This window comes from Barbus barbus (genome assembly GCF_936440315.1).
Source record: "Barbus barbus genome assembly, chromosome: 37".
Taxonomy (NCBI): domain Eukaryota; kingdom Metazoa; phylum Chordata; class Actinopteri; order Cypriniformes; family Cyprinidae; genus Barbus; species Barbus barbus.
The window spans coordinates 7,362,335-7,388,298 of record NC_136715.1 but is presented as its reverse complement, the minus strand read 5'-3'; the positions used below and the strand labels follow the sequence as shown (position 1 = coordinate 7,388,298).

General features: G+C 37.9%; 1 protein-coding gene across 1 annotated transcript in view; it reads left to right on the top strand.

Annotated features, from left to right (window-relative positions):
• LOC306856558 (sodium-coupled neutral amino acid transporter 3-like) overlaps positions 1 to 25,964 on the top strand; it is a 44,726-nt gene that overhangs the window by 16,358 nt on the left and 2,404 nt on the right. The window contains exons 2-15 of the mRNA XM_079395912.1: positions 4,040 to 4,232; positions 5,391 to 5,487; positions 5,592 to 5,707; positions 12,739 to 12,812; positions 13,398 to 13,490; positions 14,407 to 14,488; positions 17,103 to 17,185; positions 17,371 to 17,429; positions 19,132 to 19,296; positions 21,658 to 21,737; positions 22,811 to 22,911; positions 24,294 to 24,418; positions 24,558 to 24,702; positions 25,221 to 25,324. Coding sequence (XP_079252038.1) covers positions 4,129 to 4,232; positions 5,391 to 5,487; positions 5,592 to 5,707; positions 12,739 to 12,812; positions 13,398 to 13,490; positions 14,407 to 14,488; positions 17,103 to 17,185; positions 17,371 to 17,429; positions 19,132 to 19,296; positions 21,658 to 21,737; positions 22,811 to 22,911; positions 24,294 to 24,418; positions 24,558 to 24,702; positions 25,221 to 25,324 — 1,428 coding nt within the window. The 5' untranslated portion in view covers positions 4,040 to 4,128. The remainder of the gene's footprint in view (positions 1 to 4,039; positions 4,233 to 5,390; positions 5,488 to 5,591; positions 5,708 to 12,738; positions 12,813 to 13,397; positions 13,491 to 14,406; positions 14,489 to 17,102; positions 17,186 to 17,370; positions 17,430 to 19,131; positions 19,297 to 21,657; positions 21,738 to 22,810; positions 22,912 to 24,293; positions 24,419 to 24,557; positions 24,703 to 25,220; positions 25,325 to 25,964) is intronic.

Here is a 25,964-nt window from a genome sequence, read left to right as displayed (position 1 = left end):
TGGAATAGGGTGAATATGTCAGAATACAGTTAATCTGAGATTATAATACAGATGGTAGGGTGGACAGAGGGCTGTTCACAGCAGTTCCAAATCCTTCATCAGTTAATTAAAGGCCTGGGGCTTTTGACTGAGCAATTAGCCTGGAAATTACAGTGCAGGTTTAACGAAGTGAACAGCAGAGGTGTGTGAGTATATGCCAGATACACACAGCTGGTATGTCTGTAAGTAATCACACAGCAGGGATCATTGAAAAGAGCGGGACACCAAACCACATACACAGCTCACGCACATCTGAACGCTGAGGGCAAATATTCCAGAGTTGTGTAAACCACTGGGCCGAGTGACGTCCTAATGCAGCTCTCCCCACGTCACTGATGGAGTTGCATCAGCTGTCTTACTGGTCTCGCTGTGTTAAGGGGGTGCTAGATTTTTCTGTCTACATTTCTTTGTTCTCATCTTTCTTTTAGTCTCACCTCGTCTCATTTTGTCTTTCAGTTCACTTTTGTAAATATGATTCTGTGGTTTTTAGAGACAAAGAGATGATTACTCTCACGATGTTTGGGTTATCTCAAGACTGTTTCACCCTAGAAAATCATGCTGTGCTCTCATTAAACACTGTCCTCACGTCCCCAGGAGAGATGTACTGCCTGTGTTATTAGTATTAAACTTACAGTAGGTGCACAACTTACTTTTTTACTTTTATAATAAAAAATTTGTGATAAAAAAACAAAAAAAAAAACACAAAAATATTAAACAGCACAACAGTAACTTGGACTTGTAACCCAAAGGTCGCAGGTTCGAGTCTCAGGTCCGGCAGGGATTGTAGGTGGGGGAAATGAATGACCAGCGCTCTCTCCACCCTCAATACAACGACTGAGGTGAGACCCTTGAGCAACCCCCAACTGCTCCCCGGGCACCACAGCATTGGCTGCCCACTGCTCCGGGTGTGTGTTCACAGTGTGTGTGTGCGTGTTTGTTCACTACTCACTGCTGTGTGTGTGTACTTGGATGGGTTAAATGCGGAGCACAAATTCCAAGTATGGGATAACATACTTCGCCACACGTCGTGTACTCTCCTTTACAAAAGAGTAAGTGGAATAAGGAATAAATTGCATTTGAAAACATATTAAAATAGGAAACAGTTATTTTATATTGAAATAATTACTTCACTGTTTTTCTGTATTTTTAAAGAAATAAATAGTCAGGTCAGCATGAGAGTCTAAGATTGGATACTCTATCAGAACCATATCTAGAGACCAGAATATCATAGAGACTTTTTTGGACATGGGCTATAAGCAACCACCTATATCAATTGTCCAGAACAGAGCGACTGCATAGCAACATCCTGGCAACCACATTCTGATAATGATATTATATGAAATTAAATCATATAAAATTTGAATCCCTCTTGCTCTAAATCTCTTTCTTTCCACCTCTTGCTCTAATCTATTCCTAGTTGCACTCAAATTTTAGCTGCCGTTGAATCCCGTGACAGAGAGGGATGAACCAGTCTTAATAACAGTAATTTTTGGACACTTAGGGTGTTTTTAATGAACATTGATGTGTTGCCGCAGCACTTCTAATAAGTACTTTTCACAGACACAGAGCTAAATCAGCTCCTGACAACACCACATCACGTCACGACAAATGCAGCGCTCGTGCTTTTTTGCATGTGACTGTTTGAAGTCACGCAGACATAATAAGTACAGATGAGCATGTCCCAGCCTCTTTTTGAGAACGTGGGACATTGTTACGTCAGCAAGGTGGCGATGTTATTACTCTTTGGAAGTGTGCGTCTGTACTAGCGAGTTTAGTCTCGATGCACAATTGAAAGCAGGCTGCATGGAGTATTTAATCCATGAATAAACTTCTTATTATTCAAGAAACTTAAGCTATGACCCAGTTGGCAAAGCTGTTTCTTCCCCAGTGTGTTTAGGAGCTGCCAGATATCGGAGAAAACAAATTCTGTTTGTGTTTTTCAGGCCTGGTTGAAAGTCGTCACATGTTCTGGTGCAGAGCAAACGCAGCGCCTATTATGTGTTTGAATATGCGACAATGGGACCTGTTGCGGTTAACTCAATTGACTCCGCCCAAAGCCTTGAACTCCTCCGGCCAATCACGTGTAACCATCTATTTGGTACGGTCAGACCAGTGTCTGTCTGATTAGCGCAGTGCAGACAGACACTGGTTTTTCCATTCAGCATCTTGGCACAGACCTCTGCCCCATCATAGCTCCGCTTCCCATTTCATGAGACATTCCCAAATGTAAGGTTCGGCGTTTTTTAGAATTAGGGAGCCCGATGAATTACCTTTTCAGCCCTTCGAGTGCCCTGGCGAGTTTGAGCCGAGGAGGCCCCACTGGTATAATGACGCTTGGCACAATCACCCTTCTGTTCCTCCAACCCTGTTCCCAGGAAACCACACAGCATGCACAATTGCGTACCGCGCTTTGCTGCCCAACCACATTGCTCTCGGCGTGGCTGTGCAGCAAGCTGAGTAACGTGGCATCTTGCTGGATGAACCAGAGTTTATCTTCCCAGAGTTCACACCAATTCGTTTTCTGCTCGATTATTAATTCACGATTGCGGGGCGTAGCGGAGAAAAGCGAGGGGGCAGATGGAAAAAAAAGGGGGAACTTGAGGTTATGCCAGCCCAGAGTTTCAAGCATGAAGAGAGCATGACTGTTATGTTAAGCTTCTCCTAATTAAAAGCAAAGGAATGGGAAGAAAGCTGTAAAAAAAAGTGAGATGAATGGACAAAGAGGGCCAGAACTGGTTCAGAGCTGGTCATAGCTGGTTCTGCTGGCTTTCATGGCCTTCTTCAATGGGCCCGCTGGTTTGGAGTGTAGGTTCCCTCCCCTCTGCTCCCCCCCTACTTCTGTTTATGCTTTGTAACTAATGTGATACTAGGGCTCCGTCCTTTCAGACCAGGATTGGGAATACCAGGGGGCCAAATGGGAGCCTGTAGACCCATGTCAGCTTGTGCTTTCAGGACTCAGCACTCCAACAGGTCCATCATAAGCAGCCACAGGGAGTCAGGCACCAATGAAGGCAGGAAGAGACCACAAAAACAGCTATAGAGACATCAGGAGCCATATAGTGAAACGAGGAAAGCGAGAACAACGCCTCAAAGTAGAGTCAGGAAAGTGATGACTTATTCAGTTGTATGGTATCGGTGCAAAAGGTTACTGGTTGTTTTGCAAAGTTCATTTGGCAGTGGCAGAGGTTTGATGGAGCTGTTTTGTCATGCAAGGAGTAAGAAACACATGAGAGAAATACAGAGAAGCCTGTCTGTCTGTCTGTCTGTAAGGCCTATAAAGGCCTATATACAGTATATATATATATATATAGCCATAATTTCTGTTTTTAAAAATAACACTTATTACAGCTGTATAAATGTATTAGAGTTTTTACGTTTATTTATTTTAACACCACGTCACACCAGATGCCAGACGTGAAAAAGTGTTTGTTGCAAATCCATTTGTCCTTTGTGCCAGGATTATTAAAGGTGTTTCGAATATGACAAAAATAGACCAGGGAATCAGTTTACTGTTGGAAATTTGTCTTTATAATCAGTTCTGTTGTATTTGGTTGTGTCACACTGCTAGCATCCAGTGTAGAAATAAGCCCCTTTCCTTTTTATTCAAATTTGAATTGCAGTTCTGCTTTAAGTTCATTTCAGATTCTGGAATTGAATTGGATTGATGAAGTTACCTTTAAATGCCTGTGGCTTTAAACCAAATGGGGTACTGTTAATGTAGCTTTTCAGAAATATATCAGCAGTTTAACTAACTTGTACTAACTAGAAAACTTGTCTTCAAACTCTTCAAATTTCAGACAGCAACAACCTGAAATTGAACTTTTTTAGATGTTCATGTACCTACGCAGAGTGTGTTTCAGGCATTGAAGTTCATATCATATCCTATTTCAAGGTCTTGCATAATACTTCACTGCTCTATTTTACACAGATGAACATTTCATGTGTCCTTAATAAACAAGCTGGGATTAATATGTACTGTTTTTGCATCCTTTTTGTATAGGGAAACAAGGGACCGACACAAAGTTTCTCTATAGATCTTCTTCTTTCACACACGCACACTTGAAGACCGAGAATAATCGCTCTGAAAGCATGCAGCCTGCCGAGATGAACACTATCCCCAATGGGAAGGGGCACGAAGCTGGCGAGGAGACTACTGCCACTGCAATAAAAAGCCAATCAGAAGATGCAGCTCAGTAAGTATTCGCTCAAGGGTGCAATATAATGTCTGTCTGGTTAAGGATGGTTTATTGTCAGTCATCCAATGTGTATAGATTTAGTAATACAGTTTCAGTTGGTATAAGCTTTATCATTCAATCTATCATTCAGTCCATCTTAGGGGTGCCTTAAGCTTTATATACATTTAGTGCATATATACAGTATGTGTGAACATTAGTGTGTGTTTTTGCAGTATCTTCCAGCTAGCATTAAAGCATCCAGTCATGTCATCTTAATGAGGTGAAGCCTGTTTGTCATCATAGTCCTAAATGTCACTGAACAGCACAGTTCAGACATCACTGAGCACATTCAGTAGCACTGATGTTATGCTCTCATGTTCAAAGCTCCAATGTGTCTGTGATTGTGTAGATGTTTTTGTGCAAATGATTGTATATGGGTATGGGTTTCTTCAACTACAGGAACTTTTTATGTGACAATAGATTTTTGATTACAACTAACTTTGTTCTTTTGGTTCTCAACACTGGGAAAAGAAAGTTTCATTTCTAATTCAGCTGTAATTGTGTCAGATTGTGCAAAATGTGTGACAGTATCATTCAATTGTGTGTATTTAAAATATTTAGAATGCTGGCTGTGTAATTTGAATGCTCCTGTGATGCATGTTGCTAGTAGGGGAAAAAAAATTATTGAGAAAGCAAAAAGTGTGTTTTAAGGTAATAAATTTTTTCTTTTCAAGACTTAAAAGTGCCCATAGTTGAAGAAACACCTGTATGTTCTTTTATATGCAAAACAAAATCACCCTGCATGTAGAAGAACCGCTCGTCTTCACAAAAGCAAATGAAACGTCTCTCAACAAGACATCACTTTCTCTTGTGGCCACATGCCTCCAGTAGTGTGTTTATCTACGGGTGTGTTCATCATGATTTCCCTGTCTCTTGTGCTTTCGTGGATGCGGCTCCAACACTGATCTGTAGGGAACTTGTACCAAATAGCATTGAAAATGCCAGGTATGTCTTGCAGAGAGCAGAATCATTAGCAAACAAAACAGTACTTCTCTGCACCTGTAAATAAAGCAAAGCACCCACCGTAAATCAGTGTTTTGGTTTCGTTAACCCTTAAGTAAGTTATCCGAGATGCACTGCCAGTCAATCCCTCATGGGTGTTATGTGTGTCTTTAGTACTGACAGAACTCCAGGTAATGCAGAGGCAAACCGGGCAGAAAGCTCAGAGTTCCTGTCCAATGCAGATGACAAGAAAACCCCTCGCTTCACGGATGTAAGTTGAGTTTTTGGTAAGATTTCATGTATATCAATTTGTGACTGTGTCAGGATCATAACATTTTTCAGATGTGAATGTATGGACTCTGTTTGTCTTTTTAGTTTGAGGGAAAGACTTCTTTTGGGATGTCTGTCTTCAACTTGGGAAATGCCATCATGGGAAGTGGAATTCTGGGATTAGCATATGCAATGGCTAACACGGGCATTGTCCTCTTTGTGTAAGTTACAGTTTTAGGTCAAACTCTATCCATTCAGATTGTAGGAAATGGCTTAATGGAGAATATATAGTCCACTTTGAGCTACAATTAATAAAATCATTATGCATTTGATAGCATATCATAAACCACTCTGTGGGGAAACATTAGAGCCAGAATTGATATTATTTTTACTGCTGATCAAACATACAATTTTGATATTTTATTGAGAATGAAAGCCATTGTCATTCTTGCTGAATATGTTTCCTAATGAGTTTATTGTGGTGTGTATTAATATGCAACTGTCATCATGCTGTTAAACCAGTGTAATTGATGATAATAATGAATGCTTGTGAAGTACTTGCTTTAACTTTCACAACTTTTAAAGGATTAGTTCACTTCCAGAATAAAAAATTCCTGATACTTCACTCTCCCCCATGTCATCCAAGATGCTCATGTCCTTCTTTCTTCAGTCGAAAAGAAGTTAAGGTTTTTGAGGAAAAAGTTGTTTCAGGATTTTTCTCCATATAGTGGACTTCAATGGCAGCCAACAGGTTGAAGTTCCAAATTACAGTTTCAATACAGCTTCAACACGATCCAAGCCGAGGAATAAGGGTCTTGTCTAGTGAAACGATTGATCATTTTCTAAAATAAAAAATTGAAATAGTTTTTAAACACAAATGCTTGTCTTGCACTAGCTTTATGATGCGCGTCCACGACTTCATGCATTACGTAATCACATTGGAAAAGTTGTTTGTCTGTGTACTTTGGTTCAAAAAGGTAGAGTAGGGCGAAACACTTCAGCTCATTTTCTCCTCCAACTTCAAAATTGTCCGATATCGTTGTTTTTGCTTTTTTTTGTAAAGGGTGTTTGACTTTCTTCTTTGAAAGTACTGGCTCGGTATGTCCACCTACGTCACATGTGCGTGATTACGCAATGCGCAATGCAATACTTTTTGACGCTTTGATTTTTAGTTTTTCTTGAAAGAAAGAAAGAAATTAATACTATTATTCAGCAAAATGTATTACAATGTCACAGCTTCCCTACAGTTTGTTATGATCTGTGTTAATTCCCGTTCTGTGAACTGGTCATCCTGCCGTATTAATCCTCTTGTAAAGCAGCCTTTATTGGAAAAGTCAGATTGCCAGAGAGATTTGTTTCCTGACTGACCTTCAGTAGAGCTGAGTGGGCTGTACCAGGACTCTCACTTTCCACGGGAGCTCTATGTTCACGCCAGGCACACTGTATTACTTTGTTAACAAAGGGTCTGTCGTCTACAGTAGTTATGATCTAATGGTCTGTGCTACTTAACGTGGGCTCTCTGCTGTGATCATGAAGATTAGGTTGTACATGCTTTATGAAAACCAATCAGGCCTTTTAATCTGGGTTGAGCAATGTACAGAGGATTTTTATTTTTCCTTTCTGAGAGGGCTTTGGGTTTGAGCTGTTTGGCGTGACTGCGGTTCTGCGATATCTGGCACACTTGAACTTTCCGTACTCCCGATTCTCTACATGTGGTACCTGTCTGATCTGAGAGCAGTGCTTCTCCAGTGCTGATTGTGGCTTCGGGCTACTCATAAATCAATCCCAGACACAATTTAATAATGCAGCTAATATTCCTTTCAATAATGGTGCAGCTCTTGGGAATGAATTCATAAGGTTTATGGGAGTTTCTTAGACCTTGCTATGAGGATATCATTGTGGAGTCTGTATGCTAGTATAAAACATTTTCTTTGTGCTTTATGGCTTATATGATGAGCATTTTGAACTGTATATACTATCATAAATTTTGCATAGCAACGTCTCTGCTGAATATCCAGCATCATAAAATGTGTGGAGTTCCTATTCCTCTTTTCTTACAGGAGTGACATTAAATGGAGAGCAAACTGCTCATAGATTTCGCATTTGTCTATTCTGGAGTTTAGGAATAGATATCAATAAACTCCCATCAGATAGTTATCATCATATGTATTTATTTGCTTCTGTTTTTAAGAAATTGTAGGAGAAACATCTGGGACAATCTTATTACCTAAATTAGCCTAAACATACCTGGGGACTCCATTGATTGGCTTTGAAAGACTAGCTCTTTGTACAAACGAAAAAATCTTTGCTTTGAAATTCAGCTTCCTGTGGCTTACTGGGAAATGTTTTTGCTCAAGGATATGCGTTTATTTCATGTTCCTGGAATTAAAAAGACCTGTTTATGAGTCAATTCTCAAAACAGTGGGAGCAAGTATTGTGTCATACAAAGTAGATATGCCAAAAAATCAACTGAATATCTGATATAATGATTTGCTGTAGCACCATGCTCAATTAAATTTAACAGTGTGCTTCTAGTCCACTTCTTCCTCCATTTGCTGAAGATGTGTTTTTCCATTAATTTACGAACTGATGAAGCCACTTGCATAAATGGTCTTCAATAAATGGAGAAACACGTCCAGACACTCCGGAATAAATTGTGAGAGATACTAAATTAACAGTATTTGTCTTCAGGTTCTAACAAGGCTTTCTAGCACTGTAGAATGCAAGACTGGTCTTGATCACAGACTTAACACTCTTGAAAAAAAAAAAGATTTGAGAGAAATGTTGATTATTAATTTCATTCTGTGCTGAAATTAATCAACAGAAAAAAATGGTATATTATCATCATATATCGCTACATTTCAGAAGTATGAAGAAGTAAGACAATAAAGTATGAAGTATTTCAGTAAAAATATATTTTAAATTATTTTAAACAAGTAATTGATCAAAAGTGACACTAAAGACTTTAATAATGATACAAGAGATTTCATTAGGGGTTCAAGCACGTAGCGCTCAAACCCTGTTGTAATTGATCAAGGATCAGGTCCAATCTCCATGTAAAACTGAGCGGGCAGACCAAACTGTAAGTCGTAGAGACTTGAAACTTGGAGGTATGGAAGTACTTCAGGGGTCACCAAACTTGGTCCTGGCGGGCCGGTGTCCTGCAGAGTTTAGCTACAACTTTCCTCAACACACCTGTCTGGAAGTTTCAAGTATACCTAGTAAGACCTTGATTAGCTGGCACAGGTGTGTTTAATTAGGGTTGGAGCTAAACTCTGCAGGACACCGACCCTCCAGGGGGCTGTTTGATAAAAACAAGTTTACCAAATAAGCCAGGCTTATTTCAGTAATTCTGATTTATTTTCACTTTATTTGGTTTCTGAAAGCAAAATTACCATAACTCAAGCTCAGTCACTGTGGCAACATATGCTGAGAAACTAGCCTGGTCAGGAGCAGGCTAACTGTCAGGCTAAGCTGAGCTCCTCTAACTCTGACCAATAGGAACGCATTGATATTACCACTGACTCTCTCACATAAAATCAGTTGACTTTATTATCAGTTCAAAAATAAAAGTATACAGAAAATACATATTAAATAATCAAATAAATAAAAACATGTATTGTGCCCAAAATGCAGGCTAATGACCTTTTTTTAAGATATATGAAAACATTTTAACATAGTTGCTACTTGTGCATTCAGTTGATCAGAAGTTTCTAGCCATGCAGCCTTTCTCTCTGATTTTATGACAGCTGTACCTTTTATGGTTATTAGAACAGTAAAACATTACAATCTAAAATTTCTCCTTAAAGTATTAAAGCATTAAAAACACAAAATCAAAAGTTAAAATCACTGAATTAAAAATGAAAATAAAAAAATAGAAACCAGACTACATTTTAACTGATAAGAGGAACACACATTTATCTCATTTGAGGTAGTATGGCTGTATTAGCCAGATTACATTTGATTTACAGTTACTGCTATCATAAAAAATACACTGATATGTAGGATTAAAATTCTACGTGTCACATTTAATGTCCAACAACAAATATTTTTGAATCTATCTTTTATTCAGAATTCTTGCGCTATTATTCTATCCTGCTCCGTCTGTGTAGCGCGCATGCACTCATGTAATCCTCGCCCACTACTGACAGCAAAATGGATATATTTGCATGACTTTCTAACATTTACAGATGAAAAATATACCTGTGACGTGTCAGTAATACACTGAGGAAAACACAATCTCAAATGTATTAAACAGCAAAAATATTCGCTGTTTGTCATGGTGGATCGATTTGATCCATGATCGACATTAAGGGCTGCTTACGAATAAGCGTTCACATCAAATTACCCTGACTCATTGAACCTGGATCGAATTAGTCAGATTGCGTGAACTTGAATTGTCGTTTATGAAACCGCTTTAGTCCCGATTGATTTGTTAGGTTATTTCAAGTCAGGTTTTGGACTTTAATCCCTGCTTTTCTTAGAGTCTTTTATGAAACAGCCCCCAGGACTGAGTCTGGTGACCCCTGACTTACACCGTCTACAATGTCACCAATGCTCGCCCCAAACGACCTGATGGGGACACTGCAGCAATCAAAAGTACGAAATGGCTCATAATTCAGATTCGATCATCACCTTTCAAATTTTTTGGGTATTTTGGATTTTTTGAAAAACTTACTTTTGTGAACTAGTCCTAGGTTTTTCACCCGATCAGAACCAATCCAGTGCAGAAAGATTCTCTGGACAGTGAATATCAATAATGATTAAAAAAAAAAAAAACGTTCTGACTCACCGTCGCAAAGGGATGCCAAAACATTTGAAAGGGGCAGGGCCACTTTTACTAAAATGGCTATAACTTTTGAACGGAATGAGATATTGTCACCAAACTATGTATTTTGTACCAAGGTACAACTATGTACCAATTATGTAAGAGCTCAATCTGAGGTCACAAGAAAAATTGTGGAGTTTGGCCACTTATTGGTGCTATAAGAAGGAAAACCTAAAAATGGTCGCAAATCATTTGCAAATCAATTTGCAAAAAAAACCAAGTAAGCATCAAGTAAGTTGAATGTTTCAAATCCAAATCACTTGTGAGATTTAATTTCAGTTTTGAAGCTTTCGAAGGCAGCAACTAGATTTCGGTGCAGGTATAAATGCTAAATTAAGAACTTTTTTCTGAATCTTTTGGAGCTTAGATGATATTAAATATCTCATCACAATCAGCTGCTAAAGAAGATGATTAGATGCTGAACTGATCATATAGTGCCTTCATTCAAGCCAGCTGCCTCCATTAACACACTGCAGCTGGTGAAAAAATTGCATGTTCTGTCTCCGATTTTTCAAAGCTTTTTAATTTCACAATGTTGCCTCCTCCAGCGTAATATGTTATTAAATGTGAGCAATTAGCTTTACTAGTTGTGCTCCACTTATTTAAATATGAGTGGAATGTTAGTCAAGGCTGGGAGGGTTTTTTTAATGCTGTGAGTCAGCGCACTGCCGTATCCAGCAGAACTGCACTCGTTGACTTCTCCTCCTGCAGTTCAGCCACGTCATTTGGAAAAAAGTAGGCAAATGGAAGATGTGAGAAAATGCGAAGTTGAAACTGAGTGCTTGGCAGAGGGTGGTTAGGCCTGGTCAGTATAGATGCCAAGACATTCTGGAACTAGGAAAATGGACTAAACAGGACATTTGAATGGAGAAAAAAAGAGTCAATAGATCATATTTTGGGATCTCAGCTTGAGATGTTTATCCAGATGTTGGCAGCTGGAGGGTGCCGTTGCATTTATGTATTATTTGTGATGTGCCTGTGATTACAAAGTCTAGTATTTTTCCACCTTCCTGAGACTATAACCTCTTTTCAACTCTTAGAATTAGGCCTGTTATATTTTTTGGTTTTACATTTTATGTATTAATTAATATCACCATAGCATGTTTAGAAATTGTTTAGATATACAGTGAAATTGTTTAATTTTTTTTATTCTAAATTATTGTTCTAATGATTGTGGTTACATACATCTTCCTAAACTCTATTTGAAACGTTAGAGCTATGAGTGATGCAATACCAAAATAAAACAGTAAGCTGACTAGGCTGTCTAATAGGCGGAAATTAATCTGCATGCAAACAAAGTCGGTGGTCACGTTGAGCTTTTTGACAAGAGAAAAGGCTTCAATAGCTAACCAAAGCTAACGACTGTGGTTACATGCATCTTCCTAAACTCTATTTTAAAGGTTTAAGAGCTATAAGTGACTATCTTAATCTGCTCGCAAATTTACCTTTGTGGCTCATGGGCTTCCATCTGCACCGAAGCATTACAATTATCGATATTTCTATATCGAAGGGCGCCAGTAGACAGCCCTTTTTTCTCCCATAAATAAAAATGGATCGAGAGCAAATATACTATATAAACTGTTATTATATAATTCATATAACTGAATCATGAATAACCAGTGTTTTGAGGACATTTACCTCAGAGGACGTGTTGCTCGACGAGGATTCTTTGCGACTTTCAATCTTGAGGAGACATAATGCCGCGAGGCTCCCGCGGAGTGAAGAAGAGCTGGAGTTACGAGATTTCTCAGATAGTTGAAGTGTCCAATGGAGTTAAGAGATTTGCGCTCAAGCTATTTTCAACACTTTAGATTGGTTAATAATTTGTAAAAAATAACAGACCCACGTGGGGACTGACCACTAGCATCGATTTGTGAAAAAATATGAAATTGACACAATTTGGACATAGGAGGTTTCTGCCCGACAGCGACGAGATATATATATATATATATACTACAGTCCTGCGTTTCTGCATGAAAAAATTAGGCTGATTTGCAAAAAATGGCCTAAAATTACCCAATTATTACCTAACAGTTTGTTTCCCCCCATAAAAATAAGAATGAAGCTTTTACAAATTATGTTAATACAAGACTTTTTTACCGTACAAATGGTTTTTAAAAGCAACAATGTTACGAAGCACACATCATATGTTGGGAAAGTGTTGGATCTCATTCAGCAAATATGATGCATACAGCATTATAATTATATTGTATGATTAATAGAAATTCCTTTTTTCACGATCACTTTTTCTGTAATTGTCATAAATTAAATTTCTTGTTTTTAACCTAAAATATTACTTTCTATACTGTGCTTTTGAACCAAAGTCTGTTTTAAAGTACTCTATAAATATAACACATTTCCATATTCATACTTGTCAGTGACATTGGTTCCAGTTGCAATTAATTTGTCTTCTCTGTCTCTCAGAATTCTCCTCACTGTTATCGCTGGTCTGTCTGCGTATTCCATTCACCTGCTGCTAAAATCTTCAGGCGTTGTGGGTGAGTTACACTTATTACACTGACCCGGTACCAGTTTAAAGCTCTCCTCTGTATAGTTAAGAATATAATTTGGATGTGAAAACTGTTCCTGAACCTTTGCCCTGTGCTAAATTGAAGAGCTGGTTTAGATGGAGGTGCTAACTGATGTAACATTGCTCTCTCTGTTGGCTCAGTGACCATCTGCCTCGCTCCTCTGTGAGAGATTTTAATTGGCCAGAATATTTATGGTGTGCATTAGGCTAAAAATAGCCAAGCGTCTGCTGTGCTTGATCAATTGTGGCTGCATTGACTACGTTTACATGCACACGAATAATGCAATTATTTCTAATAATCAGAGTAAGTACTTAATCGCGTTATGATGTTTACATGTCATGAGAAAAGCTCTTACTCCCGTTTACATGCAATTTCCATTATTCTTATTATTCACTAAGAATTGTGGTAACATTTTTACTTTATGTTACCACAATTCTTAGTGAATAATAAGAATAAAATGTAAACGGGAGTAAGAGCTTTGCTCTTTGCTTTTGCGTGAAAAAGGATTCACATAACCTTATTATTATTCACATCTTTTTCCTTTGTTGTCAGGCATTAGAGCTTATGAACAACTGGGCTACCGAGCATTTGGCACACCAGGCAAGATGGCTGCTGGGATTGCGATCACCCTGCAAAATATTGGAGGTGAGATTGTCAAACATTAAATCTCAGGAGACACAATGTATTGCTTTGTGACCTGTCAAGGGCACAGCACACGTATACACCTCTGCAGAGAGAGTGACTGGACTTGGATAGATAGCAGTGTCATTTGTTTCTCATTTACACTCTAGGTCAGAGGTCTCAAACTCAGCTCCTGGAGGGCCACAGCTCTGCAGAGTTTAGCTCCAACACTAATCAAACACACCTGATCCAGCTAATCAAGGTCTTCAGGATCACTAGAGACTTCCAAGCAGGTGGGATTTGGAGCTGGTTGGAGCTAAACTCTGCAGAGCTGTGGCCCTCCAGGAACTGAGTTTGAGACCACTGCTCTAGGTCATCACTGCTATTTTTTATTTCTTCATTATCATGGTAACCTGTCCTCCCTGTTTCCTCAATGTAGTTAGTAGACAGGCTGTACTCTATTTCATTACAAATAATTATAGGACAGTCTTTCTGCTGATTATTATTGGAAATATAAATTATTTTCTTTAAAAAATGTTGGCTATTTTTATAGGTTATTCCAAGATTTTTGATCATTAGTTAATTACTATTAATAAATATGAAGTCATTAAATGAATCTCAGTCTCAGGCCTGTTGTGTAACTTTATTTTAAGATTTTTAAGATGATTTTATTATTTATTTATGATTATTTTCTAAAACCTGAACTGTGACTTAATCTACAGTGATGGAAAAAGACCCTGAGCTGGTTGGCGTTTGGTGTATATTTATAAAAAACTAAAAATAGAACTGATTCTCTTCTTTACTGTCACATTTGCTTCCAGGATAATAGCCACAATCCCCTGGAGTGGACGATTGCGTCCTGGATTATGTTGTTTACTGTATATGTGAGTGCGAGTGTATGAATCTCACAGCCATCCTCTCTCTCTTTCTCCTCTCATAGCCATGTCCAGCTACTTGTACATAGTAAAGTATGAGTTTCCACTGGTTATCCAGGCTTTTCTCAAGGTGGACAATCCATCAGGGTGAGTATGTGCATGTTTAAAGTTGTGCTTTAGTTCTCAGAAAGCAACACAAATACATCATCTTGTTTTTTTTGCCACATCAAGACTCTTTATTTCCATCTGACCCGTTTCAAGCATGTTAGGGTATCAGCATACACAAAGACTTACTAGAAAGACAAATAAAACATGAGGTCTGTGTAATTTCTTGAATTGGTTCTACTAGATAACAGTGGCGTTAAATGAAAAACAGATGAAGCCTCCTGCATAAAATGTTTCTCTTGAGAAAAAGACAGTAATGTCCCATCTAATGTCTCAGACTGTGTTTATGTGATTAATTGTCTTCAGTGATAGAATTTTATGAACTTTTATTTAAATGATGCACGACTAAAAGCAATTAAAATTTCCTTTGGAGAGAAAAATGGTAAGAAAGCAGTGTGTGGGCATGTCTACACCAAAAGGCCAAAGGGGAAAAAGGTTGTTTGATTAGTCGAGTCTGTAAAAGCATCTCTTTCAATGGTATTTGTTTTTCTTTTTGTCAAATGCCAGACTTTCATTGTGGGCATGAGGGTGTTAACACTAGCCACCACATCAGTTTGCGCCCTGGTAATGATTACTGCCAATTTGTGTATGTGTGTGAGCAGTGCAGTTTCTTTCAGATCAATAGGTCCCTGAGGATTTCTGAGGAGTCACACAGTAAAATCCTCCGGCACTATTGTGTGAAAGTGTGTGCGTGTTAGAGAAGAACTTTGATAGATGGACTGGATTTGATGAGAACAGGTTCGTATGCCTGTGAATGTCAGATCTCCCCTGACTTAGTTGCCCAGCCAAGGATTTGTGTGTGTATGTGTGTGTGTGAGATGGTCCATGACGCAAGCCGACTGCAGATGCGATGACTGGAGCTCGGCCTGACACAAGGCCTGTGCACACACTCTGGAGGACACCTCAAAAACTCCATGGAAACGACCTTTGGCTGCCTCATTTGAATTCCTCACCTCTCTAGGCGAGCGAGGAGGATCACGAAGCAGTAAACAGTGACTATTCGTTTCAGTTTTAACAGGCAATGCCCATGAATCTACATGTGTGACAGTCTGTGTAAATTAACACCAGTAGGAAAGTTTTAAAAAAAGACCTTAGTCATTGTAGACCGTGACAAATGAAAACAAGGAAGGATAAACAATCCGTTCAGTAAATTTTGCCAGCAAGACAAAATATGTCCAAAAATATGATGCACAACAATTCAAAAGTCTGGGGTTGGTAAGATTTTTTAAAATCTATTATAGATTTTTTTTTATTTATTTGATAAAAAATACACTAAAAGCTGTAATATTCTGAAATTTTAGTGCAATTAAAAATAACTGTTTTCTATATTTTAATATTTATTCCTGTGATGGTAAAGCTGAATTTTCTGCATCATTACTCCAGTCCTCAGTGTCACATGATCCTTCAGAAATCATTCTGATATGCTGATTTGCAGCTGATTTGCTGATATTTAGCTATTTGTGCACTGTATTTTCAGTCACTTTGGTAAGAAAGTTGGTTAAAGCGTGTAAATGTGCCCATTCATTCTTTTACCCAGACATGTCCTCATCCAGACTAGACATGGAGGGACTAGACTGTTGAGAGGCAAGTGTTGGCATGCCTTTCAATGGCTTACTCACACTCTTGTCCATGTGAAACTCCTGTGGCAGATAATGAACATCACACACATACGGATCCTGAGCCAACCAGTACCAGAGTCAAGCACCAGTGCTGCTGATCTTGTACCCGGCACTGTTCACCTCACTGAGATCACAACATCTCCACTTCATAAAATCCACACTCCACTGAACATCTTTAGCTTGATGGAGCCGCTCTATTGTCTCATATCAAGCTGAATTTCCAGGCAGGGTACAGGCCATCCCTAATAAGTCTCTCTCTCTGTCTTTGCCGTTCAGAGCTTCTTTGAGAGATGCCATGTTGCTGTTCTTAATGGGGGGCAGAATAACAAGATTAGCAGCTTTAGGACAAGTTAGAAAGGGAGAGGATTTCCTCTAAATTGGCCTGTGATTGAGCACAAGGGTTTGGGTCTAAATAGCTGCTCAGTTACACATCACAAAACATTTAAAGGGCACTGATCACTCCCTGTTTTAGTGTTAGCTTTTATTTTTTTAATTTTAACTAATTTTCTTTAGTTTTAATTTTTTAATTTTCATATTTCTATTTTAGTTTTAGTTATAGTAATTGTATTCTTTAACTTATTTTAGTTAGTTGCAAAGGAAACATTTTTCATTAATTTTTTTAAGCTAATTTTTTCATCTAATATTAATTTTTTATTTAATTTAAAAATTGTTTTTAATAGTTTTAGTTTACAATAGCACTGGTAAGAATAATTTATCTGATGTAAACTTACAAATAGAAAGGAAGGGCTCTATGACTCACATACCTACTAAAAGTGAAAAAAATATAAATAAATAAAAAATGCATTGTTTTAACATTCCATTGTCCTAGAAACAAAAATTACAATCCCTGTTGTCTTCCTTACTATTTTAGGGAAATTTTCATTTACAGTTATAAAGTGTGGATAAAAAGAAGTGTGGATTGAATCATTTATAATTCTGTTTTTGTGTTTGTCTTTCTTCTGTGATTTGTTTGGCAGGGAATGGTATTTAAACGGCAATTACCTGGTCGTCATTGTATCGTGCTGTGTCATCCTGCCGCTGGCTTTAATGAAGCAGCTCGGTAAGTCGCCTCAAACTGATTTTTATGTGAAATTGCACACCTCCCCCGTTCTTCTTGTCTGCACATCCACATAATGTAAAATATTAGTATTCATATTTTATTGAATTGTAAGAGTGTTGCAATGATCAGACTTCTCACAGGTGTTGTGGGTAATTGTCACATATTCATCTCACTGTGTGTTTCAGGGTACCTGGGCTACACCAGCGGTTTCTCTCTCAGTTGTATGGTCTTCTTCCTTATTGCGGTATGTTTTTTGCTCATGTTAAAGGAATAGTTCACCCTAAAAATGAAAATTTTTATAATTTGTATAACCTAATGTCCTCCCTCTTTGACATTCATGCCTTATATACAGTCAGTGCCCTCCAAAAGTATTGGAACAGTAAAGACAAAATTGCTCTGTTGGCTGTGGAGTCAATAGTTTTATCAACACTGCCTTACCTAGTCATGTAACCGTTCATTCCATTTGTTCAGAGCAATCCGTTCAGTACACTGATTCGTGGCTTTGTTAGGAAATATTTTCATTGGTGGATCAAAAATTGACAAAGTAACTTTCAATATTGTGTCTAAAATGTAAATTACTCCATATTAATCCTTGTTTATTTAACTAATCTGAACAAAATCACTCATGATTGTGCCGTGTTGATGCGTATTGTTTTGTGTTCCACCAAAGACGCCATACAGATTTGAAACAAAATAAGCAAGTAAATGATGACAGAATTTTCATTTTTGGGGTGAACTATCCCTTTAAATATGTTTCATTCAGTTGCCATGTGCTGCTTAGTATTCTAATCACGAAGCAGTACTCTGCTATTTTGAAATTTCTCTCTGAATAAAATGCTGAGAGTGTGAAAATTAATATTTAATCTTGATACTGTTCCAATTAGCAGTTTATACATTTTATAGTAAGCTGGGGGATTTTAGGATGTGCTCATGTTTTCCACCAGCAGGATCAGTGTGTGATGTTGTGTGAGTGTGCCTTGTATTTTTAGAGTGGGGTTGTGTTTGGTGCACCTCACTGACCTAGTTTTGAAGGGGAGCTTTAATCTTTGCACACGGCTCTCACTCGCTCTGTCCTCATGCTGGTGTGTGAGTGTGGCGTTGGCTGTGCCACATCTTTGTGCTGGATTTATGAAACCGTACACCGTAGTTCAGTCTGAATGCGATAACATTGCCTCTCTCTTCTTCTCTCGATTGGAACGAGCACCAAATAAAAAGACACAATGGCGGCAGACCTCACTCTCTCTCATCCGGCTGGTCATGTGACACTGATGAATGACATTGTAAAGCAGTGATGTGTACCTTTCAGGATTAAAGGGGTCCTATCATGAGAAATCATACTAAACCATCTCAAAAAGACCATCATTTGAAACTAAGCAGTAAACATGACTCATCTTTGGATTTCTGACACCAGAAGACTAAATAAATCAACAAGTTACTACCTACATTTATAGAAATGCATATTTTAAGTCTTAAACCTCTAAAATATAAAATAATAGTCAGAAAAATCTACTTTTTAAAAAATGGAACAGTTTATTAAAACTTCAGACAAAATATATATTTTTTTTAAGTATAATGTGTTTTTTTTCAAGATCATATTTGATACATCAGGCATTTATGGCTCATAAAGTATGATACTGGAGAATATGGAGAACATAAAATGCAATGTAATACAATGATTATTAAGAAATGAACAGATAAACGTTCCTCAAAAGCCTGATGTATCATATTTGATAGTCTCATTTTAACATGATTTTTAAAAAATGATGCATGGATAATATGCACCCCCCCCCCCCCCCCCCCCCCAAAAAAAAAACCAACAACAACAATGTGACTAACTATTGGTGGAAAAATGATTAAACGATGACATGAACCCATAAAAACTCATTGCAAGATCAGCACAACCTATGCAGGACTTGTTAATTATTCAATCTCTCGTCTCCCTCCAGGTGATCTATAAGAAGTTCCAGGTGAAATGTCCTTTTGAAGACTTTTCCCATAACAGGACAGTGTTGGGCTTTAACACAAGTGTGGCAGCTAATCCCGGAGGAGTGGAGATGACCCCTGAGGGTGACCCTGCCTGCACCCCCCGCCTCTTTAACCTCAACTCACAGGTATATCACTGTGTAACTGAAATCATGCTGCGACATTCATATGAGTCATGTGATGTAAGACTTTAAGCCAAATCAAATGACAAACACTGTAGTTCCTACTAAGCCTTTGCATGACTCGCATATATTTGGGCTTAATCCAAACAGGCGTTTACATATCAGTTCTCATACTGCATGAAAATCTGGATTTTCAGCTCATGTAATATATTCACATTTCTAATGAACAGGTATTTGGGAACCTTTGATGGGTTGTGGTTTTAAATAATAGTGGTTTGCTAAAAATGAGAAAGGATGACCATTTCTCACTACCTCTCTTTTGCGCTCTTATTGTAGGAAACAAAAATCATAAACATCTCCTTGAAGTGACAGTTCACCCAAAAATAAATCATTTGTCATCATTTGCCCACCCTCATGTCATTCCAAACCGGGTGTGTCTCACTCCTACTGGAAAGTGAAGCTGCGGGCTCTTTGATCACCCCCTGGTGGCTGGCTGCAGTACAGGTCATAAACCCCGCCCTCTCCATGTAAACGAGTGGGATAGAGTCATAACAAAAAAAATAATTACACTTCCAATACAATTTTCCAAAATAGGATTTTGGTCATTTAAGGTAGTTGTTATCACGCTGATATGTGTTCAATTGTTCGTTTTTGTGGTAAGTTTGATTTTAGATATTAATTTGATGGTATAAATACGGGGCGTGTCATTATGGTTGATTGGGTCTGTGGGAGTTTGATTCTGCGGCTCCACCTCACGACTCTACTGCGCAGACTCAGGCTCCAAACGAATCTCTACTGCGCAGACTCAGGCTCCAAACGAATCTCTACTGCGCAGACTCGGGCTCCAAACGAATCTCTACTGCGCAGACTCGGGCTCCAAACGAATCTCTACTGCGCAGACTCAGGCTCCAAACGAATCTCTACTGCGCAGACTCAGGCTCCAAACGAATCTCTACTGCGCAGACTCGGGCTCCAAACGAATCTCTACTGCGCAGACTCAGGCTCCAAACGAATCTCTACTGCGCAGACTCAGGCTCCAAACGAATCTCTACTGCGCAGACTCAGGCTCCAAACGAATCTCTACTGCGCAGACTCAGGCTCCAAACGAATCTCTACTGCGCAGACTCAGGCTCCAAACGAATCTCTACTGTGCAGACTCGGGATCCAAATGATGTCATTTACTCACGATAGCAGCGGCCATACTGAGATGTTTTGGCTTCACTTTTCTATAGTGGAAGGAAGCGGAGACGCATCGTCCATCTTTTTTTACAGTCTATGTTCCAAACCCATATGGCTTTCTTTTGTTTGGAATGTCTAATTTTAAACTTTCATGCCTCATGAGAATTTTAAGAGAAACATCTGAGACATTGATACTTACAGTAAATGAAACATATACAGTTCAGAAGTTTAAATTATTACTTATTCAGCAAGGATGCATTAAATAGATCGAAATTTACACTAAAGACATTTATAATGTTACGGAAATTTCAATTTCAAGTAAATGCTGTTCTTTTGAACTTTTTAATCAACAAAGAATAAAAAAAAAAATCACAGTTTCCACAAAAATATTAAGCAGCGTGACTGTTTTTAACATTTATAACAACAAGAGATGTATCTCGAGCAACAAATCATCATATTAGAATGATTTCTGAAGGATCATGTGACACCGAAGACTGGAGTAATGATGCTGAAAATTCAGCTTCGAATCACAGGAATAAATTGTATTTTAAAATATAATAAAACCAAAAACAGTTATTTTAAATTGTAATAACATTTCACATTGTTATTCTTTATACTGTATTTTGATCAAATAAATGCATCCCTGGTGAGCATAAAAGACTCAAAATCAGGGAAAAAAAATCTTACAGACCCCAAACGTGAACGATATTGTAATTGAGAATTTAATTTAGTCTCTTGAGCTATAAAAGATCAGGCTCTGAGCCATAAAATACATCCATCCATTCATCTGTCTCTCTAGAACAATGGATCTTACCCAAACACATTCATATTTATTGCAGTCTATAGCATATATTCCATTATTATTCATATCTTTAGCATAATCACATCCTCTGCACATACATAAGTGTCAACTCACACATCGCCATGTGCATTTTCCCCCACATATGTCCTTTACTGTCAGAGAGATAAGTGTGAAAGTCTGTAGTCAGCTCAGTCCGTCTCTATGTGCACAGGACTGGCGTTTTAAATGAGCCCAGGCCTGAGCTCTGTCCAAGTCTGACTTAATCACAGCTACAATTAGCTCTCTGTAATGTGCTACAGTGTTTAATGGGCTTTAAAGTTTGGGGTTTATGGTTGCTGCTGTTGTATCCATGGTGATGTGACATGGTCTGGTCTGTGTGTTTTTAGACGGCCTACACGGTTCCCATCCTGGCGTTCGCATTCGTGTGCCACCCCGAGGTGCTGCCAATTTACACGGAGCTGCGCAAGTAGGTGCCAAGTTCTTTCGCAGGTCTAGAATCACACATGAGTCACAATGTGCATATGGATGCTATTACACAGTGTGTGGCTTCCCATCTGCTTCACTGTCCAGAGAGCTATGGTTTAACCATTCTGGAAGTAGCATATTTACTCACTGGCATTCAAGGAACATTGCGGCTTCAATACAAGTCAAGCCCAACCAACAGTACCCTATGGCATGCTTTTTAAATAATTTTCTTTTAAAATAGCAAATGTGGATTACAGTGAGGCGCTTACAATGGAAGTAAATGGGGGCCGATCTGTAAACATACAACCATAACAACCATAGAGATTGGTTTTAGCGTAAACCCCCCCCCCCCCCCCCCCCCCCCCCAATAACTTTCTAACCTTTTCTGTTAAAGTGTTAAAAGTTTCTGTTAAAGTTAAACTGTTGTTCAAAAGTTTGGGGTCTGTAAGATTTTTTTAAATAAATGAATACTTTCAGCAAGGATGAATTAAATTTTTCAAAAGTGACAGTAAAGACTTTTAGGGACTTATAACTGTAAGAATCACAACTGTTTTCAACATTAATGATAATAAAACATGTTTCTTGTGCAGCTAATCAGCATATTACAATGATTTCTGATGGATCATGTGACACTCAATTTTGTAGTGATGATGCTGAAAATTCAGCTTTGCATCAGAGGAATAACTGTTATTTTAAATTGTAATAATATTTTACAATATAATTGTTTTTACCGTATTTTGATCAAATAAATCCAGCCTTGGTGAGCATAAGAGGCGTCTTTCAACAACATTAAAAGCTGTATAGACTCCAAACTTTGAAGAAACAAGCAACAAGTTGAAATTATTTTTGTGGTAATCAGTATTACACCACAAAACATGGAATATTCCTTTAAGAAATTGTTCAACAGACTTTAAAATGCCAAAAAGGGGAATTAGTATAAATATTTCTGAACTAAATCAGAGACTGTTAGATGAGACTGAAGCGTGTTTTGACTGTATAAACGGCATTTTTTGATTTGAGTGTGCGCTTGTCTATCACAATTTTTTTTCTCATCCTTATATTCTCTGATTTCAGCCCTACAAAGACAAAGATGCAACACATCTCCAACATCTCCATTGGAGTCATGTACATCATGTACCTCTTGGCTGCTCTGTTTGGGTATCTGACCTTCATTGGTGAGGACCAGCACTCCCTTCAATATATTTGCATTCTTTCTTCATGTATTCAGAGTCTGATTTTGGACTAGCTTGGATGGCTAATGCAGAATGAACCAAAATCTTGGGCAAGACAGAAATGCTGCATGCTACAGAGCAAGAAGCAGCAGGGAATGGTAGTTGCCACAATTGCTGAAGGTCATTTGGTCGTCCAGGACAACTCCCTGCCTTTTTACATGTCAGGAGGATACAGCAGTGTGACTCAGCTGAGATGGAGAGAGTGGAGGAGGTTTTATTGAGGAGAAAGAGGAGGTGAGAGCTGTCAGGATGAATGTGCTGAGAGATCACTCAAGTTGAGATGTCAGAGGCCAGCTGAGATCAGTGTGACTGCAGCGGTAAAGGGGCAGAAAAGTGTTTTTTTTCTTGTTTTAGATACAAGATTTTAATATTCACGCTCATGTTTCAGAGCTTTTGAAGCATAGGAACAGATTGAGACCTGCTCAGCTGTCAGCATGTGTTTGCTGATGTCACAGATCTAATCATCTGTTTCAACAAATCAGTGTTGGAAGGTCACGTTGAAGTAGCACTAGCACTCCATCTAGTGGCCTTTGTGCATGAATAAAAAACATCACTGTGTGTGGAATACCAGTAATCTGATGCAGTAGATATCAAACTGTGGTCAATGAAAATCAGTATATTATATATATATATATATATATATATATATCTTTTTTTATTTTCATCATTATTTTTTTATATATTTTTTTCCCCTGTGATAGCAAAGCTGAATTTTCAGCATCATTACTCCAGTCTTCAGTGTCACATGATCCTTCAGAAATCATTCTAATATGCTGATTCGAATTTTTTTTATCAATGTTAAAAACATTTTAATATTTAATTAATGTGTTTAATATTTAAATTCATGATTTTAAAAATCTTGCTAACCCCAATATTTTGCTATATATATATATATATATATATATATATATATATATATATACATACAAATGTCCCTACACTGAATAATTCAGCTGCTTGCTCAACAAATTATACTGAATTAACTCATTGTATTAACATTTGTGATCCAATCTTTCTGTTGTGTCAGTTTAGAAATTGATTCAATTCGGTCCAGCTTCTTAGCTAGTCTATTTAATTTCAGTAAATTAAAAGATTTATTAAAAGTGAGAGTATTTTCTGGTTTCCCCCAGATTTGGGTTGTTAGGTGCTCCACAATTTTCAAAAAGTTTTTTTTTTTTTAAATGGTCCACCACTTTAAAAAAGTTTGAGAACAACTGAATCATTTTTATTATTTAAAAATATTATTGAATAAACCTTTTTTTAATTTTACATTTAAAATGAAATTGAACTTAATATTACATTTAAATGATTCTATCTGTGTGTAGATAAGGTGGAAGCTGAGCTGTTGCACACCTACAGTCGAATCGACCCGTACGACACACTCATCCTGTGTGTTCGTGTGGCTGTGCTGACTGCCGTCACACTCACTGTACCCATCGTGCTGTTTCCCGTGAGTTTTACACACTCACATTTTAAACCTTTACAATTTAAAATAAACTACATCTTACCAGGTTACAAGTCAGGATCAGATGGCAGGCAGTATTTCAGTATCTGATTTCAAAGCTTTGCCTTTCGATGTCTTTTCTCAGGTAAGGAGAGCCATTCAGCAGTTGTTCTTCCCAAATAAAACCTTCTGGTGGCCACGTCACATTGCTATAGCTGTCACCCTCCTCACCCTCATCAACTTACTGGTCATCTTTGCCCCGAACATCCTGGGCATCTTCGGGGTCATCGGTGGGTGCTCTCAGCTCTCTTCTTTGTAGCACTTATTCTCCTCTTCTTTCTTTTGAAGTTTCATTGGTGTGAAAATAGTGTGAGTGTGCTTAAGTTTCACCATGGCAACCTCAAGGACCTCACAGCTGTTATTTCCACATACATTAATGTCTCAGAATATAATACTGTACGAACAGCTCCAGCCGTGCATAAATCCATTGCCAACAACATTATTAATCCCCTTTGGAATGTGTATATAATTATCAGCAAAGTCCATTTATTACATTATAGTTTCTCCTGGTCTCACACTTAACTCGATAACACTAATTGTGAGTTTTACCTACCTCAGAGAAGAATGAACACTATTGTTCTGCAAGTGCCTGACCGCCATGAGAAATCTCTCAATGGCTTATATAACTTAAATAGCTTTAGCTCAAGATTTTCTGACACAGTTAAGACTTAGGCCTGAGGCATGATGTTAGTGAAGTATGAAGGTTTAGGTTTACAGTACATGTGTACATGTGTTTATTGCTCCGTAGGTGCCACGTCCGCGCCATGCCTCATCTTTATATTTCCAGCTGTGTTTTACATCCGCATTGTTCCCAAGGAAGAGGAACCCTTGCGCTCAGCGCCGAAAATCGTCGTAAGTACTTGGACATGCTGTATTCGATTCCTTCCCATTCATCCACAATGGGATTTAGTTTCTTACCTCTTGTAGGAATGTAGATGCTTTGAAAACTTTCACACTGTTAGATTGAGATCCTCTGAAAACTAATCATGCTAAGAGCTTCGGAAATCCCTTGGGTAAATCTTTGGTGTGACCCAAAACTATTGTAAACTAGTAAACCGATTCCCCTTAAGTTACAGCAAACTGCAGGAATCTTGGGTGAAACCTGAACATATAATTGTAATGTATGTGAATCTCATGACAAAACATGTCCAGGATATAATTAACCCTTAAATCAAAAAAAAAAAGAAAAGAAAAGAAAGTATTTTGTATATTATTTGTATTTTTTAGAGATTTTTTTTTATTTTGGGATTGTTGTCATGACATGGCAATAAAGCATATTTCCTTCCTCCCTTATCATTTTTGTAATGTATATATATATATATTTTTTAATTACAATAGCATTAAATATACATTTGTAAAGTATGCAAATATAAAATATTTAATAAAAAAATATATTGTCATTCACATGAAAATGTTACAATGCAATAAAAAAAAATACATCTTAATGCTTTGAAAATTGGCTTAATTTTGTTTGCACATTTTATTTAATTTT